This window comes from Arachis ipaensis, chromosome B5 (assembly GCF_059453495.1).
Source record: "Arachis ipaensis isolate K30076 ecotype BB chromosome B5, ASM5945349v1, whole genome shotgun sequence".
Classification (NCBI taxonomy): domain Eukaryota; kingdom Viridiplantae; phylum Streptophyta; class Magnoliopsida; order Fabales; family Fabaceae; genus Arachis; species Arachis ipaensis.
Genome location: NC_142440.1, coordinates 17,290,991 through 17,306,914, shown reverse-complemented (window position 1 = coordinate 17,306,914; position 15,924 = coordinate 17,290,991). Strand labels below are relative to the sequence as shown.

At 34.1% G+C, this 15,924-nt stretch overlaps 2 protein-coding genes across 3 annotated transcripts; both read left to right on the top strand.

Annotated features, from left to right (window-relative positions):
- The first annotated feature begins 2,026 nt into the window (after positions 1-2,026).
- On the top strand, positions 2,027-6,060 carry LOC107643121 (uncharacterized). Its single transcript, XM_016346691.3, has 7 exons — positions 2,027-2,250; positions 2,659-2,725; positions 2,830-2,885; positions 3,001-3,090; positions 3,189-3,328; positions 5,024-5,078; positions 5,543-6,060. Exons 2-7 carry the CDS (start codon positions 2,659-2,661, stop codon positions 5,738-5,740), a joined length of 606 nt encoding a protein of 201 aa, XP_016202177.2. The 5' UTR covers positions 2,027-2,250; the 3' UTR covers positions 5,741-6,060.
- A 1,277-nt stretch (positions 6,061-7,337) lies between these two features.
- LACS4 (AMP-dependent synthetase and ligase family protein) lies at positions 7,338-15,500 on the top strand. Of its 2 annotated transcripts, XM_088487816.1 has the most exons (20): positions 7,338-7,578; positions 7,689-7,859; positions 8,253-8,316; positions 8,439-8,528; positions 8,913-8,969; positions 9,927-9,975; positions 10,622-10,698; positions 10,815-10,854; positions 10,951-11,045; positions 11,542-11,709; positions 11,919-12,029; positions 12,173-12,260; positions 12,432-12,498; positions 12,692-12,767; positions 12,870-12,987; positions 13,588-13,833; positions 13,927-14,066; positions 14,451-14,633; positions 14,982-15,101; positions 15,211-15,500. In XM_088487816.1, exons 2-20 carry the CDS (start codon positions 7,708-7,710, stop codon positions 15,256-15,258), a joined length of 1,989 nt encoding a protein of 662 aa, XP_088343942.1. In that variant the 5' UTR covers positions 7,338-7,578; positions 7,689-7,707; the 3' UTR covers positions 15,259-15,500. The 2 variants fall into 2 exon arrangements, with proteins under 2 accessions (XP_088343942.1, XP_088343943.1); XM_088487817.1 differs by lacking the exon at positions 7,338-7,578 and having other exon boundaries at positions 7,595-7,859.
- The last annotated feature ends 424 nt before the right edge of the window (positions 15,501-15,924 follow it).

Sequence of the window (15,924 nt, the reverse complement as noted above, 5' to 3'; positions counted from 1 at the left end):
AGAGATTAAAGCAAATGACAACAACGACTTTCCATAGAAGCCATGGATATGCGGAATTGAGAATAATAGAGTTGGTACTTAGCAGTGATGTATTTAATTTTAATTTTTATGTTATTTCACAGGGGAAGAATGCCTCGAAATTTTTATGCTAGTGATAAGTATCTTCTGCATATTAAACTGTTAAATAATGATGAATATTACTATCACAATATGCGCTCTATTCTTGGTTAAAAATAAAAGTATAAAACAAGAGCACCTTGATAAGGTTTGATTCCAGCAAACCGTTTTCAAACACCCCTTTTAGGATTGTTTACACATATTAAATATATTATTTTATTTCAATCAAACATTATATTGTTGTAGTTTGGGCAATTTAAAAGAAAACACCAAATTAAAAGGAGTAGATGAAAATGAAAAATTGAACGAGAACAATTGAGTTGTCATCATAAATGACTCAATGAGGATGAGAGCATCCTAAAATATACTTACATAGAGATTCCTGAAAAAGAGGTAGGAAGAAATGCTAGCGGTTATGGACTTATGGTATACTATGTATATGATTTTTCTTTTTCCTCTCAGAAAAATGTAATTTGAGTCTAATTGGATTCCAATATTGAATATTTTGAAACGTCTCATCAGCTTAAATAAATTTGATTCCATTGTTAAGAGGCTGTTTGGGGGAGTTTTAAAAGTAACTTTTTTTATCTTTTTGACTTATGAAAAATAGTAGTATTAATATCCAGTGTAATTTTCAAAATCAAATTGCAGCTTTCTAAGAAGCTATTTAGACCATCTCTAATAGGGAACTCATCTCAATCCCTATTTATGACCCATCTGTCATAAAAAGTAACTCCACATCAACTTTTGCGTCATAAATAGTAAATAGGAACTCAAAGCATTTTTTTCTTCTCCATTAGAAGGAACTAACTTTAGTCCATGTTGTGATCCCACTTAATTAATTAATTAAAATACTTAAAATTAATATAATTATTTTTTTTATAATAATATTATTTAAATTTATGATTTAAAATAATTCAATATTATAAAATATTAAAATAAATACTTAAATTTGATTAGTATTTTAAATTTTACAAATAAAAATAAATAATCCAACCAAAAATTATTTTATAATATATAAAAATTAAATTTATTTTTTATGTAAATAAATTTAATTAATTATGATTCAATATAACAATATAAATAATATTTGATATTGAGTTAATATAATTATTTATATTAAATATGATTTAATATAATTAATTATTAAATAATTAATATAAATAATTAATTAAATAGATATATATCTAATATGTTTTAAATTTTTTAAATTAGAATACCACATGGCATGATTTTATTGGTTGCTGCAAATCCCTCCTTAGAGGAACTCTCAGCCTTGATTTCATCGAAGAGCTTCTCTTTCCTCTTTGTTCCAATGGCAATTGGGTCCCTGTAACTCTATTTTCCAGCATTGGAGTTGCTCTTAGAAACTTATAGAGAAGTTAAAAAAATAATTTATCTCATAATAATACTACTTTTTATTACATTTCTATAAAATAAATATTTTTAAAGTTAAAAATTCAAACACAAAATAACTTATTTATAAGTTACTTTTAATATAATTATTTATTATTTAAGTTATTTTTAAAAAAAATTAATTAAGTTGTTTATTCAAACTGGGCCTAAATATCATATTTTCGCAATTTACTCATAGTAAATTATTTTTAAGAGATTGATTTTGTTATTTCTTAATTGATTCTGTCATTTTTTTATTATATTTATTTTTAAATAAATTTTTTAAATTAAAATAACTCTAAAAAATAATATTATCAATTTTGAGAATAGAAAATATTTTTTTCTTTGTTTTAGCTGGTAAATGAGTCGACGCGAATATGCCTTGGTGCGCAAGAAGCAGGAAACAGTAAACTAAATCGGTAAATCCAGCTAAGCGGATTTGAAAGCCGCTAAAAACCGGGTAAAGGCAGCTGGGAAACAGAGGAAAACGGCCGGGTTATGGGTTTGTGGATACAATTAGAAATTGACCCGCTTAACTCACCGCCATCTACCATCACATAAATATCGGATCCTCTCCTTTTAACCCTTTTCAGTTCAGTTTTCACCCTCTTTTCTCTTCCCTCTATCGTTTTTCTGCTCTTTCTCTTATCTCTCGGGAATAATACGAACCAAAACCCTAGCTAACTGCCGTAGGATTGCAACTCCATTCCAAGGTTTGAGATTCATCTTCTCCTACGAGTAAGGCTTCTCTCTCTTTCTAATGCCTTTCCATTAGAAATTGAAATTTCAACATCGCCTTGTTCTCCTTTTGTTGATCGAGTCCTTCAATGTTCCTAATAGAATTAGAAAACTAAGATGGTTGATAGTTGTAGGATTTTATAGGCAGCGATTTGTTTTGTTATCGCTGTTAATTTAGCAATTTCAGAACTCCATTGGCTAAAGTTTATTCCATGACCTTCTGTTGATGATATGCTCGACTTTGTTGCTGCTTCTTTACTCTTTTCGTTAAGAATCGCAAAGATGCTACTAATGTTTTCCTCCGTAACTGGCTTTTTTGTTGTTACTTCGTCCTGGTTGCTTCTAAATTTTGTCTTATGTGCTTATACATATGAGTATCAAATTATCAAATTATTTATACATTATCAGATGGCTGCCAAACCTCTTACAACGGAAGCAATTGCGCTTACAGAGAAGAAGATGGACATGACATTAGGTGTGCTTTATATTTTGAAGGACCTTTCGAAGCCATTTATTATTTCATATTTTTCTCTGGTTAATGTTATCTAATATCCATAATCTTCTGATATTTATTTGTAGATGATATAATCAAAATGTCTAAGAACAAGAAGACTAGGAAGCAAAGACGAGTTCCGGTAAGAATTTCCTATGTAAAATTGTATTATTTCATTGCCTTTGCCACTTGGTGATGCCTTGTAGTATTTAACATGGTTAACATTTTTTTCCTCCTTAATTTGTATGCCGACACAGAACAAGAGCTTAAAGTCTTCGAACAATTTTATTCAAGAGAAGTCTTCAAAGCTACGGAATTATATGGATTCAAGATCTTCTCTTAGACAGGTACCTGAGTTTATGAAACATGATTATATGAAGTTTCGTACCCTTGTTGTTTATGTATTCATGTTTCTAATATTACCGTTAAATATCATAACAATTAGGGGGCTCTTGCAAAAAGAAGGTCTAATTTCCAGGGAAACCAATTTCCTGTGGCAGCTGAGATTGCACGAAAAGCTGTTAATGCACCTCTGCGCAATAGAAATTTTAATCGCAGTAGGGTAGCTAGCTGGAATAAAGCAAGGTATTATATTTGTTTAATTCTTATTTACATCTGTATTAACTTTTAGAGATATTAGAACATGAGATACCGGTTAGGCATTTGACTATGGATGCAATGCTTGTAAATAGCAAAAAACGAAAATTATTTTTTTTTCCATTATTGCAGGTAAAGCATGGCCCAACTTAATGTGCCTTCCATATATAAGTTTTTTTTTAAACTCTGCAAAAGGAGCCATGTAGACATTATGAATGAGGGCAAGCCACATGTTTATGGAATTCTGTATTGAATACCTGCTTTAGAATCTGATAAGTCTATTGTGCAAACTTCATGATTTGAATGGGTCTATGTTGAGTGTCACTGTGGATATTGATTGTTAAATAATTGGAGTTTTATTGGTTGAGCTGGTTGGTGGAGCAACTGGATTTCTAACTAGGCCTAGTCTGATTCACTGGAATTATGTTGCTAAAAATGATAACATGAAGAGTCTTTCAGAAGTTTCTCACCCTGGATGTGGGGGAGTACCCATCGCATGCACAATAGTGGGGACAATGTTGCCAATGATTAGTTGCTTGCTCATGGGAAAAACAACCGTGCGTTATTCGGTTGTTAAGGCACATGTGTAGTGATTGTGGCGCCGACTAAGCATGCATTTTTTTTTGAGAATTTGCCCATTATGAAGAGATGAGGTCATTGCTAGCATTACATTTTATGGCCACACTCGAGTTCCTGCATTGTGAGAATTGCTACACTTTTGTTTGGCGTCAGTTTTTTGGGTTGTTGATTATTGCCCATCTCTCAGTTTGCTATAACTCTTCTCTTTGATATGAAAATTGGTTCCGAACACCTGATTACCTTGAGACCATGCTGCAAAGCCTGTAAGGATGCATACACTTGCTCTGCAGTATGATATTTTTTTTTCAATTGGAGCCCTCAATAAGTTGCAACATTCTACCTTCCTAGTTATTTATTATTTTCAACAAAAGGCCAGATAATTGAAAAGATCCATGTTCAGTCCAATAATTGAAAAGATCTTTGTTCATTCTGTGTAGTAAAATAGTTTTTGCTACCGAGAATCTGGAGTCACTTTTCCATGGTTTCTCTCTATAGAAAACATTGTGTTTGATAATCAAGTTAATAATTGTGGAGTTTGTCTGACTTTGGTGAACGTTGTGGTGGTGAAGATGATCTGTAAATATCTGCTCCAAGTTATTTTATCCACCTGCACAGCTGCCATACCGTGGGTTGTTATGTGAAGAAATTGGTGTCCTTGAATCTTCTGGCAACTTTACATTGATGACTTGTGGGGAAGCCTTTAAGTCTTCAGTTGGTTTGCCTGCATGGCAGTCTTTGTGGTATCACCTTTAAGTTTCACTGAAGTTTTTGGGTACCAGTTCAAACTACAGATCACACTGCAACTGTCTGCTCTGTGTGGAAATTTCGAATTGGTTCCTGAAGTTGGCCCTTGGCTATGTAACTAATGTCTTTGTCCTTAGTTCTTTTTCCCCTTCTTTCTTTGTAGTTGGATATGTATAGAATCCGATGGTAAGAAGCTCAACATTTTAATGAAGTGAAAGGTTTTTAAGTAGTGTAAGGTCTCTGTTAGAGATCATAGTCAGTTGTGCTGAGCATTTTGGAGCTACTCGCTGTTGTTGGAGTATTTTGTATGTATTATGTGTCTTCACTTGAATTATCCCTGTCTTTTCCTTGTGTGTGTAGGTTCCAAGTTCCTGCAAATCAGACAAGGGCTGCCAGTGGAGGTTTTCCTGCAAAGGTTTGGGACTAATTTCTTTACTGGTTGGTGTTATGTTTGTTTTTATCTTTTAAAGCTGCATTCAAGATTAACATTGTCTACTGTCTGAAGCAAAGAAGGCTTCTGGTGATGCTAACTGGTTATCAGTTGAGATTTATTTACTCATGCCATGCTTTGTTCATTTTGAATGAAATTGTACATTCTTCAATCCTGTGTGGTGCCATCTATATTTCTTGGGATTGGGGATTAGGGATTTAGGTTGACAGCTACTATTGTTGAGGTAAAACGATTTGTCCAATGATAATCAGTCACTTCCCATTCTGTGATTGTTGTGGTCAGTGCCGAGCTAAACTGAAGTTTTATTTTATTTTATTTTATTTTTTTTCATGGTTTAGCATCATTTATCCTGAAAGTGGCTTCCTAAGAGATTGGTTAGAGTTGTGCTTCATCTATATGCAAGCCTTTACTGTGAATTTTACATGCAGCAACCAGTGCCTTCACCTCAACCACAGCAGGGTAATGGGGATGTAGTGCCTAAGCAAAGGCCTCAGACGCTGGATTCACTCTTTGCAAACATGAAGGAACAAAGAATGAGAGTATTATCGAGGCAGAATAATGCTGTGCAGCGCAATGGGGTGGGAAATCGGAGGCCCCCATCAGGAAGAGGTCGACGTGGCAACTAAATTTACTGGCTGAAATCGAAGCTGTCTTAGTCTGCTGCATCCTGAGTGAGTGATGCAGGTTAAAATTTCTTAGTGTGCAAATGCAAAACCTAGATGTCTTTTAGCCTTAGGTGGAACACTATTCCTTTTTCATTCGGAGGTGTTTTGAACTTCTGTTGCTGTGCTCCTGCATTGTATATTACATTTTTCTGTTGATGTGCTACTTCACTGTGTACGTCTGGTTCATAATGCGGTAAATTACCAGTTTGAATGTCATTTGAATTGCATGTCATTGGAATATCTGTAGTTCGCTGCAAGGAAGATGTAATTTTCTGGCTTTCCTCCATTATTTATCCTTTAAGCTTTATTAATCAGCTTTTTCGTTTACTGAAAGGGTAACGTGTGTTGGTTTCTCGCTTTCAGTTAAGCGCTCAACATTGGGAGGCAATGATTCCACAATGGGGATTATTCAATTCTTTTTTCTGGTTCATTTTTTTGAGTCGTTTTAGTATATCATAAGAAAAATTACGATTAGGGGACTTTTCTACCGGTGGACTTTTCTACCCATCGTTGCTTTTGTCAAGTTGTATCAAGTGTTATTCTTTAAAAGGAGCAATAACGTAGTATTATTTTTGTTTGAAGTGTTCCACTAATTATGATGTCAATGGTTAGCCGAGATAGATAGCCAAATTCTTTTTCAAAGAAGTTTGAAAGCTGAAAAGAAAAAAATGTGTCCAAAATTTTCTGGATAACATTTTTAGATTAATTTTCTGGATAACATTGTTCTCAAGGATATTGGAATATGAATATTCTAATGTTATTTTCATATTCGAATTTGTGTTCTTATCTTTATGGTTAAGTTTGATTCTCTGATTATAGGGGTTAATCAGATTAAAATTTTTACAAATAGAAGTTATATATTTTTAAAAGGAATTAATTGAATGTGAAGTGAAATCTTAGGAAATCTAAAAATCACCAAAATGACAATTTCAAAGATAAGTTCCTCCGAATATTTTTCAGGAATAATTGACATAAGATTAGAGTTACGATTAAAATGATAAGCGTGTTGAAGTAAATAGATTAAAATGATTAGTCAGTTGATTCTTCAATTGAATATTTTGAGTTTTAAGAATTAGATGCTCCTATATGACCCTCCTTGGATCAGGTTTAAATGTTGAATCATTTTATAACATGCTTGGATTAAACACAATTTATTAATTTAATTTTGGCAATCTCAGATTTAATTTGTAATGTGTTTTAAAATTAATTTTTTCAATGAGATTTAAAGCTGTGTATGTTTCCAATATAAAAATGAAATATACCACCATCCCGTTAAAATTACAAAACAAACAAGACGAATCAACATCGGAGCTGATTAGGTGCTAACCGCACTAATCAAGTCAAGTGCAAGTATATAGAACAAAAGCTTAACAACTCACAAAATACAAGATCAAGTTAGTTTAAAGTTTTATTTCAACAATCACATCTCCCCCCCCCCCCCCCCCCTTTTCCTTTTTTTTTTTAACAAAAGATAACAAACAAGAAACTAATCTAATAAAAGTCTTCTCTGCTTAATGCACAATCCAACAAAAGTCTTAAGTAACCAAAAACAAAAAAAGTTGCTAGCTTAATTTGAAATTTTCAGAATTTGTTTACCAATCCAAACCTAATTAGATTTAAATTATTTGTGTTGCGAGAGGCCTCCAGCCCGTACAGGCCTACACGTAATAACGACATAAAAAGCGAAGTGAGGCAGGTTTTCAGCCACGCCACGCCACGCCACCATCCTCCAATTTTTTCTACTCAACTCTACTCTCTTCAGAGCTGCCAGTCAACACAAAAGAATCCACAGAAACCTGGTAGGGGTCACATACCTTAACCAAATTCTATTTAATGTTTTTGCCCCTTGCACACTATTTCTCAGCTGATATCTAACATCTAACTTCTACTCAAATTGTTGTTCCGTTAGGAGAAACGCGTGAAGGGAAATGGCGCAGAAGAGATTCATCGTTGAAGTTGAGAAAGCCAAGGAGGCCGAAGGAGAGAGGCCGTCAAGAGGTCCTGTTTATCGGAGCCTCTTCGCAAAGGATGGATTTCCTCCGCCTGTTCCCGGCCTCGATAACTGCTGGGATATTTTCCGGTTACTTCACTTACTCGAACATTTTTTTGTTGGTGGTTCAGGTTCAGCATTTTATTTGTTTCACTAAACTCGTTGGAATTGGATTCGGTTTTTTGTTTTAATTTCTGTCTAACTACTTAAGCACTGCTCTATGATCTGTTTCGGATTTAGGTAGAGTTTCGATCTGAATTGTCTACTCTAAAACTAGTCAACTTTCAAACCGCATCTTCTAATTCAGATTAGAAGTTGAGCATGTGGTTTAATTTCATTTGATTTAGGACTTGAGAGAACACGATGTGTGTTAATCATTTAATCCAGCTCTTTACTACAGTTTACTGAGTTTAGTTGCATTTAGGACTCGTTTTGGTATAATATTAGACGATTCGGTTCTGAATGCAAGTACTTTCTTTCCAGAACTTCTGCCCAGAAATATCCGAAAAATCCAATGCTTGGTCACCGGGAAATCGTGGATGGGAAGGTAAACTTCCCATGCCATCTAGATCTTTTATGTTATGGAAGTTTCCTGCCATTGCTTGACAGCAGCTTTGACTTTTGGTTGACTTGAATGCACCATTTTTTACTTTTGGTATCTTTTCATAGCCCGGCAAGTACAAGTGGAAAACATATGAAGAAGTATATGATCTGGTGATAAAGATTGGGAATTCCCTCCGCAGCTGTGGCTATGGGGAAGTAAGTCGCCTATGCCATTCGCATTAGAAAATTAAGCTGTTATTTTGGTAGTGTTATTATTTTCTATTAAATGTTGTTTTATTAGTATTGTTCTCTGTTTATTTTGGATGTTTAGGCCCATTTAACCACAAAAGTGCATGGTTTCGTAAAAATGTCTACCCCAAGGACTTGAAATGTTCTTGATTGTTTCATATCCGCATACAAAAGAATGGTTCCGTACTGAATTACTTTACATATTGTCATGATACGCCATTGACATTTAGTTCTTTTTGTTTTTTTGGCAACTAAGCGTTGCCTAGTGGCTATTGTTATATATGAGTGTGGTTTTTTTCCCCTATATAATAAGTTGAGCTTCTGTGCTTGAGTCATGTATTTGCTTTACAGGGTGTAAAATGTGGTATTTATGGTGCCAATTGTGCAGAGTGGATTATAAGCATGGAGGTATGTCTAATTTTCAATTTATCTTCTCTTTGTTGAACTTTTCTATCTGATTTTGCTATACACTATGTTTGCTGTGGTTTCTTATTATATTTATGGCTTTTGTTAAGGTAACTAGTAATTTATACGAGTACAGGTTCCTGAGTATACATATGTCAACTAGATGATTTGTTAGTTAGTTAGTTCAAATAATAAATTAAATTTAATATTTTAGAATTAACCTATAACATATTTTTCATCAAGAGAATTTAGCCAATATTGTTAAAAATGTTTGTTTACTGTTTTAATATGAACCGTCTGAATTATGGTGCTTCAAAAACCATATTACATTTTTTTCATTTTTTGCTTTTGGACTACTTCCTCTTGAACCAAAATGGCTTTGACGATAGCAGCAAGGTATTGGGCGGCGATGGCCATAGGGTGCTGGGTCGATGGTGTGGATGGTCACTGTGTTACCATGATGACATAGCATGCTGGAGAAGAGTAAAAGAGGAAATATAAAGAGAGAGGTTCTGAGATTATTTTTCAGAAATAAAGAATGGGAGTAACAATTACTTGGAGCAAAATGCAACATTAAATAAATATTTTCGTATTTTATAAAATTCGAAAAATAAATTTAAAAAAATTTTAAGAAAAAAGGGTTAACAAGTAAAACACACAAATGGGTATTGTTTAGTGTTTACTCACTAGAAAATGTTGGTACCAGAATAATCCCTTATATTATCTGTGGATATTTTTCTGTGTTTTTTTTATGCTGTATCTATACTATTGTTTCCATGTTTAGTATTTTGCTTTTGTTTGCTACTTGTCTGTTCAATATCTACTTTCTCTGGTAAGGACCACTTCTATTGCTTGGTGCTCTATGCTTATGTGGTGAGCCTCCCTGGCGACCTAATAGCCTTTTATATGTTGCTGAATAGCTTCTTCCACTCAATGGTTTTGGACATGTAATAATTGCAGGCCATCAATGCTCACGGACTTTATTGTGTTCCTTTGTATGATACCTTAGGTATGTGCAGAGACAGACCTTGTTTAGCGTATTTCATGGTGACTCTTTTACTCAACTGCAAGCATAGTTTGTTTTCCAATATGTTTTCACAGGACTTGTGATAAAACTGAAAAATGTGTGACCTTGTGGGGCTCATGTAACTCTTACATTTAATAAATGAATTCACTGATCCGTTTGCAATTTTTTTGAATAATTTATCTTTGGTGAAAAAGAATTATTCAAGGGCCAAATTCACACGTGCATTGGGAACTCCCATGGTTATTTAGCAGTTTTTATATTATTTCCAAATAACATTATCAAGAAATAAGTTAGTTCACGAATTTGTGTGTTTTTGAAATCTTAACCAATTTATGAATAAAGCTACATTGTGTTTGAAAATTTTGTAATTACTAAGCATGCACCGACACCTGTCACATAAAATGTGGTAACTTATCTTTCAAAACAATGACGACATTTGAAATTTAACAGCATGCAGAAAAATTGAAACTCTGCATTAAAGGACATCCAATTGTACAGATATTGATAATCAATTACAAGTTGTTTAGGTTCTATATCAGGCTTAAGGTTCAAGGATGGATATATGTGGCATCCTAATACTTTCTCTAATTATAATGACCATTGTTTTTGACACACGGATATGACTTAGGTGCTGGCGCTGTAGAGTTTATTATATGCCATGCAGAGGTATCTGTATCATTTGTAGAAGAAAAGAAAATACCGGAGGTTAGCCAATTAAAATACCTTCTTTTTTTATATTGGTTTACTATTTTTGAAAGATTAGCTACTGTGTACAATACATTGACTCTTATCTATCTATCTTTTTCCTGAAAATGTTTCAGCTATTGAAGACATTTCCAAATACAACAAAGTATCTCAAGAGTAAGAAGTTCCTTTGATTCTAGCCATTCCTTCAGATATTTGTACAGAAAAATATATTCATGAAAAAGAAGCAATCACCTCTTTTTCTTTGTGCAGCGCTTGTGAGCTTTGGGAAGGTTACACCTGAACAAAAGCAAGAAGTTGAAAAGTTTGGGTTGGCAATATATTCGTGGGATGAATTTTTGCAAGTGGTATGTTATTCATTTCTTGTATTACCTTTTGTGCTGATATGAGAGATGATTCTTTCCTTGGCGGTATATTTAATACTCTTTCGCGTGAAAATTGATCTATCCTCTATCGCTATCCACCTGTGTTCTAGTTGAAAGATACTTTGTTAATAAATTATATAAATTCTACTATTATTTGCTGTTGAGGTTGCTGGTTTAACATGATCTTGGAACAAGAAGAGCCTTTCCTACTGTTAGAAATGATAAAACTATCTTTATGCACCTGCAGTGGGTGTATTAGTGATGTACGTAGTAAACAACTCGTGAACAGAGTTCTGTGCTCTGGGAATTAGAGAAGGGGGGAGGGGATAGGAAAAGCATTCCTTCTTTTATTAATAATACGAAGGCTGCTATGTTGCAAGTAGAAACTCAAGGACATATTGGTTACTTCAGTTCAGTCATGATGGTGTGGGAAGGAATTTTTCTTTCGCTTCTTAATTTTTCTCAATGACTTTTACAGGGTCAAAATCAAAGTTTTGATCTTCCTGTGAAGAAAAAGAGTGACATCTGTACAATAATGTACACTAGTGGAACTACTGGCGATCCCAAGGGTGTGTTGATATCTAATGAGAGTATCCTTACTCTCTTAGCTGGGGTTAAGCGACTGTTGGAGTCTGTCAAGGAGGAAGTAAGTTATTTTATTTTCCAGCACCTAGATTTTTCTAATAAATCCATGAATGCACAGAGCACTCCCACTGTGCACTTTTATTTCATTCAAGTTAAGCATATTATATATCACATTTTTTAACAGTCTAGCTTATTAGAATTTTAGGATGCATTAAGATTCTAAATCTGTTAGGTGTACTTTTGTTGACTTCTAATCTCCTTTTGTGACAGTTGAATGACAAGGATGTCTACTTGTCATATCTTCCTCTTGCACATATCTTTGATAGGGTCATTGAAGAGCTATTTATATGGCATGGTGCCTCCATTGGTTTCTGGCGTGGGGTGAGTTTATGTTGTGCTAAATCTGTCATTACCAAATGGAGATTTGAAGTGATAACTGAACTTTGGTTTTGATTTTTATCTGCAAAAGAAAGGACAAATTTTGATTTGGAAGGACTATGACCACAATTATGCCATGGCTGCAGGATGTCAAATTGTTAATTGAAGACATTGGGGAGCTAAAACCAACTATTTTCTGTGCTGTTCCACGTGTGCTTGATAGAGTGTACACAGGTATCTTATCAACATCATATGTTGCTGATGATCCAATTATAATTTTAGTAACGTTAAAGTAGTGTGCTAGGATTACCCAATGTGATTCTGTAACGATTTTCTTAAGTTCTATTTCTTTCGTATCCATATTTCTGAACAGTCTCTGCACCCTGTTCTCCATCTGATATACAGGTTTGACACAAAAGGTTTCCGCTGGGGGCTTCCTGAAACAAGCATTATTCAACTTTGCTTACTCATAGTAAGTACAATGGTATTATAATTTGTAAACAGCTACTTGAGAATGACAACGCAGTGAAATGTTTCGGACTCTCTAAAAAACTATGAAGTTCGAGTGTTCTTGATCCAAATCACACATATTTTATCCAAAGTATTGGCACTCCCTGAGTAAGCATTGCAGTATTCTAATAATCGAACTCTAAAATTGGCTGCAGTAAGTTGAACAACATGAAGAAAGGGAGAAAGCATGAAGAGGCATCTCCACTTCTTGACAAAATTGTGTTTGATAAGGTAGTAGAATGCATAAGTTTTAGTTCCGCAGCCTATGAGAATGATCAGGAACTGTAAATCATTATATTTTTTTAACTAGTCTTGCTTTTGCAACTTGATCAGGTGAAGCAAGGGTTGGGGGGTCATGTACGCCTCATTTTGTCTGGAGCAGCACCTCTATCTCCACATGTGGAGAGTTACTTAAAAGTCGTTACTTGTGCTCATGTCATACAAGGATATGGTATGCTCTTGTTATTTCAGAACCTAATTTTCACCGGGTCATTTTTCCTTTTCCTTCTGAAGTCATGTTTTCAAAACAGCCAAGCTTGCTTGAAATGTCGACAAATTTCTGCTGAAGTTTGGATCTGTTGATTAGTTAATAACTTGTTACCATAGGTTACCATCTTAGGGTGTATCTGAAATTATTTAAGATAGTTAATCATATGAATTCAACTATTCAAGTTATTTTCTAACTATTGAAATTGTTTGAGAAAGTAAAACTTGCTCTATTTTTTTGTAGCATACTTTGAATTTCTATGAACTTAAAAACCTTAGTATAATTACTGACCATTCAATTCATTATTGTTTTTCTAGAATAATTTTTAATCCAATATTTTCCTTAGATCCTAGATGAACAAGGAAACAATGAAGAATGAAAGAAAACTTGCCTCCTTGATAAATTTTAAAAACTTTTGGCAAATAAGAACTTAGTCTATTGACACGCTTATAATTGAAGCTCCATTTATGTTTTGTTTATTCTAATTTGAATTTCATCAGGTGGTTATAGCTCTTGTAATATACTTTGGACTTGATTATTGTGATTTTGTTGAAACGACAATAGGTCTGACTGAAACCTGTGCGGGAACCTTTGTCTCACTACCACATGAAATGGATATGGTTGGGACAGTGGGGCCACCCGTACCGAATGTTGATGTGTGCCTGGAATCTGTTCCTGATATGGGATATGATGCCCTTGGAAGCACACCAAGAGGAGAAATTTGTGTTAGGGGAAATACCTTGTTTTCAGGGTACTACAAACGGGATGACCTCACTAATGAGGTTCTGACCGATGGATGGTTCCATACAGGTTATTCTTTTTTATCATCCAAAATTGTAATTATGCCCTCTTAAATTGGTTGTTTGGTTATATTGTTCTCCTTTTGAATGATATATTCAACAGGGGATGTTGGAGAATGGCAACCTGATGGAAGCATGAAAATTATTGATCGGAAGAAGAATATATTTAAGCTTTCACAAGGAGAATATGTTGCTGTTGAAAATCTGGAGAATGTATATCGTCAACTCTCTTGTATTGATTCGGTATGTCCTCAGATCATTTTCATTCTTTTTGGGGTGCCCTGGCTTTAGTGGATTTATTGTCCATATCAAGCTTCAGAATGTTTAGGAGATGCAATTTTATTCTTGAAAATTTTACTACCAGCATATACACGCATACATTGGCAATAGTCCATGTTTAGACGTGGGAGTTAACAGAGCATGTTGATCTGCTATATGTAGTGTTTGCATTCTGTGGCTAGTATTCGTGTGGCTTGTAGTTGAATGATTATTTGTTTTAACATGAAAATGCATGAATGATATCAACTGGTATATTTGGTGCTCAGATAAAAAGCACAACTTATAGTAGATCATAGCCGCAATGTTCTGTTCTGTGCTCCGATACTAAGATTCTTTCTCCTGTTTCAGATATGGGTTTATGGTAATAGTTTCGAGTCCTTCCTTGTTGCTGTTGCTAACCCCAGCAAGCCAGTACTTGAACGATGGGCGGAAGAAAATGGTATAAAGATTGACTTTGATTCTCTATGTAAAGACTCGAGAGCGAAAAGTTACATACTTGGGGAGCTCACAAGGATTGCAAAGGAAAATAAGGTCTTATTTAGTTTGTCCTACATCGTTGTCCAAATTTGTTATGTTTGCATTATATCTGAGAGTCATACTTTGAATAAAGTTTTACATTAAACTAAAGTGTATGTCACCATCCATGTTGCTACTACTATTCAAATATAAAGAATATGAACCATTTATCACATATTTACTTAGCATTGTACACGCAATCACAAAGAAGATATTCTTCTCTAAATATTAGTATATGTTCCGTGATTTAATGGTTGATGGATCAATCATTCTGTACTTTAATAAATTATAAGAATTATTTAAGTGGTATGTATTTACCTAACTAAATTTCCCTGAAGCCTTTTCCTTTTTACTTTTTTGCAGTTGAAAGGTTATGAGTTTATAAAAGACGTTCATCTAGACCCAGTTCCATTTGACATGGAACGTGACCTTATTACTCCCACATATAAGATGAAGAGGCCTCAGTTGCTTAAATATTACAAGGTACAAGGTTCTTATGATTTAATTTGATTTGTTTTTCCCTTCGATTTTAGTCCATAACTTATGCTGTGTATGATGTTGAAAGTACTGACTGTATTTGTTTGGTGCTCAGAATGTCATCGATGACATGTACAAGAGTGGAGGCAAACGCAGTGCTTGAGGTATGCTTTGGTGACTGTATATATGATTACTGAAAGATTATGCTTCTGACCAATCGTACAAGAAAATAGATACCTGAAGTACTCTAGTTATGAGAACACTGTTTCGCCACGGATAGAAGCAAAACAATTATGTACCTTATGCATGTAACTTTGTTTTTCTCGTTAAATGGGCTACACTAAAGGCAGACATATGCAATTGGAATTTTGGAATGAACTTCTTTGCTACGCCAGTTCTCTTTAAGTTGAAAGCCTACTATTTTGTTATACTCTTTAATTATTTCCGTCTTCAATTTAATTTGTAAATTTTCTTAACTAATCGAGTATAGTGTGTAGGACACGACAACTGTTTGACTTTGTTTGTATAGTTCACAGCACAAAACACATCCAAATTAGACTCAGGTCCTTAAGAGTAATATCTGCACACCAATATGTAGATGTATATACCAAACATAATCTAGTCTTAGAAATCTAAGAATTAAGGTATTGGAATGAAACTAATATCAGATTTTACAAGTAATAAAGTAGTTGTCGATTGCCATACAAGATTTAGCATGCACAAACCATTTTCCTTCAGAAAGAAATAAAGAGACCGCATCAATGTATAACGCAGAATGATCCCATCCCTTCCGGAGGCTTGAAGCAAGTGGCTATAACATAAAGCAAGT

Excerpts from the sequence above, each read along its gene's own strand:
- LOC107643121 (XM_016346691.3), top strand. The coding sequence starts at position 2,659 with ATGGCTGCCAAACCTCTTACAACGGAAGCAATTGCGCTTACAGAGAAG. Across the intron at positions 2,726-2,829 it reads GAAGATGGACATGACATTAG|ATGATATAATCAAAATGTCT; the intron begins GTGTGCTTTATA and ends ATTTATTTGTAG. Across the intron at positions 2,886-3,000 it reads GGAAGCAAAGACGAGTTCCG|AACAAGAGCTTAAAGTCTTC; the intron begins GTAAGAATTTCC and ends ATGCCGACACAG.
- LACS4 (XM_088487816.1), top strand. The coding sequence starts at position 7,708 with ATGGCGCAGAAGAGATTCATCGTTGAAGTTGAGAAAGCCAAGGAGGCC. Across the intron at positions 12,499-12,691 it reads TTCAACTTTGCTTACTCATA|TAAGTTGAACAACATGAAGA; the intron begins GTAAGTACAATG and ends AATTGGCTGCAG. Across the intron at positions 12,768-12,869 it reads ACAAAATTGTGTTTGATAAG|GTGAAGCAAGGGTTGGGGGG; the intron begins GTAGTAGAATGC and ends CAACTTGATCAG.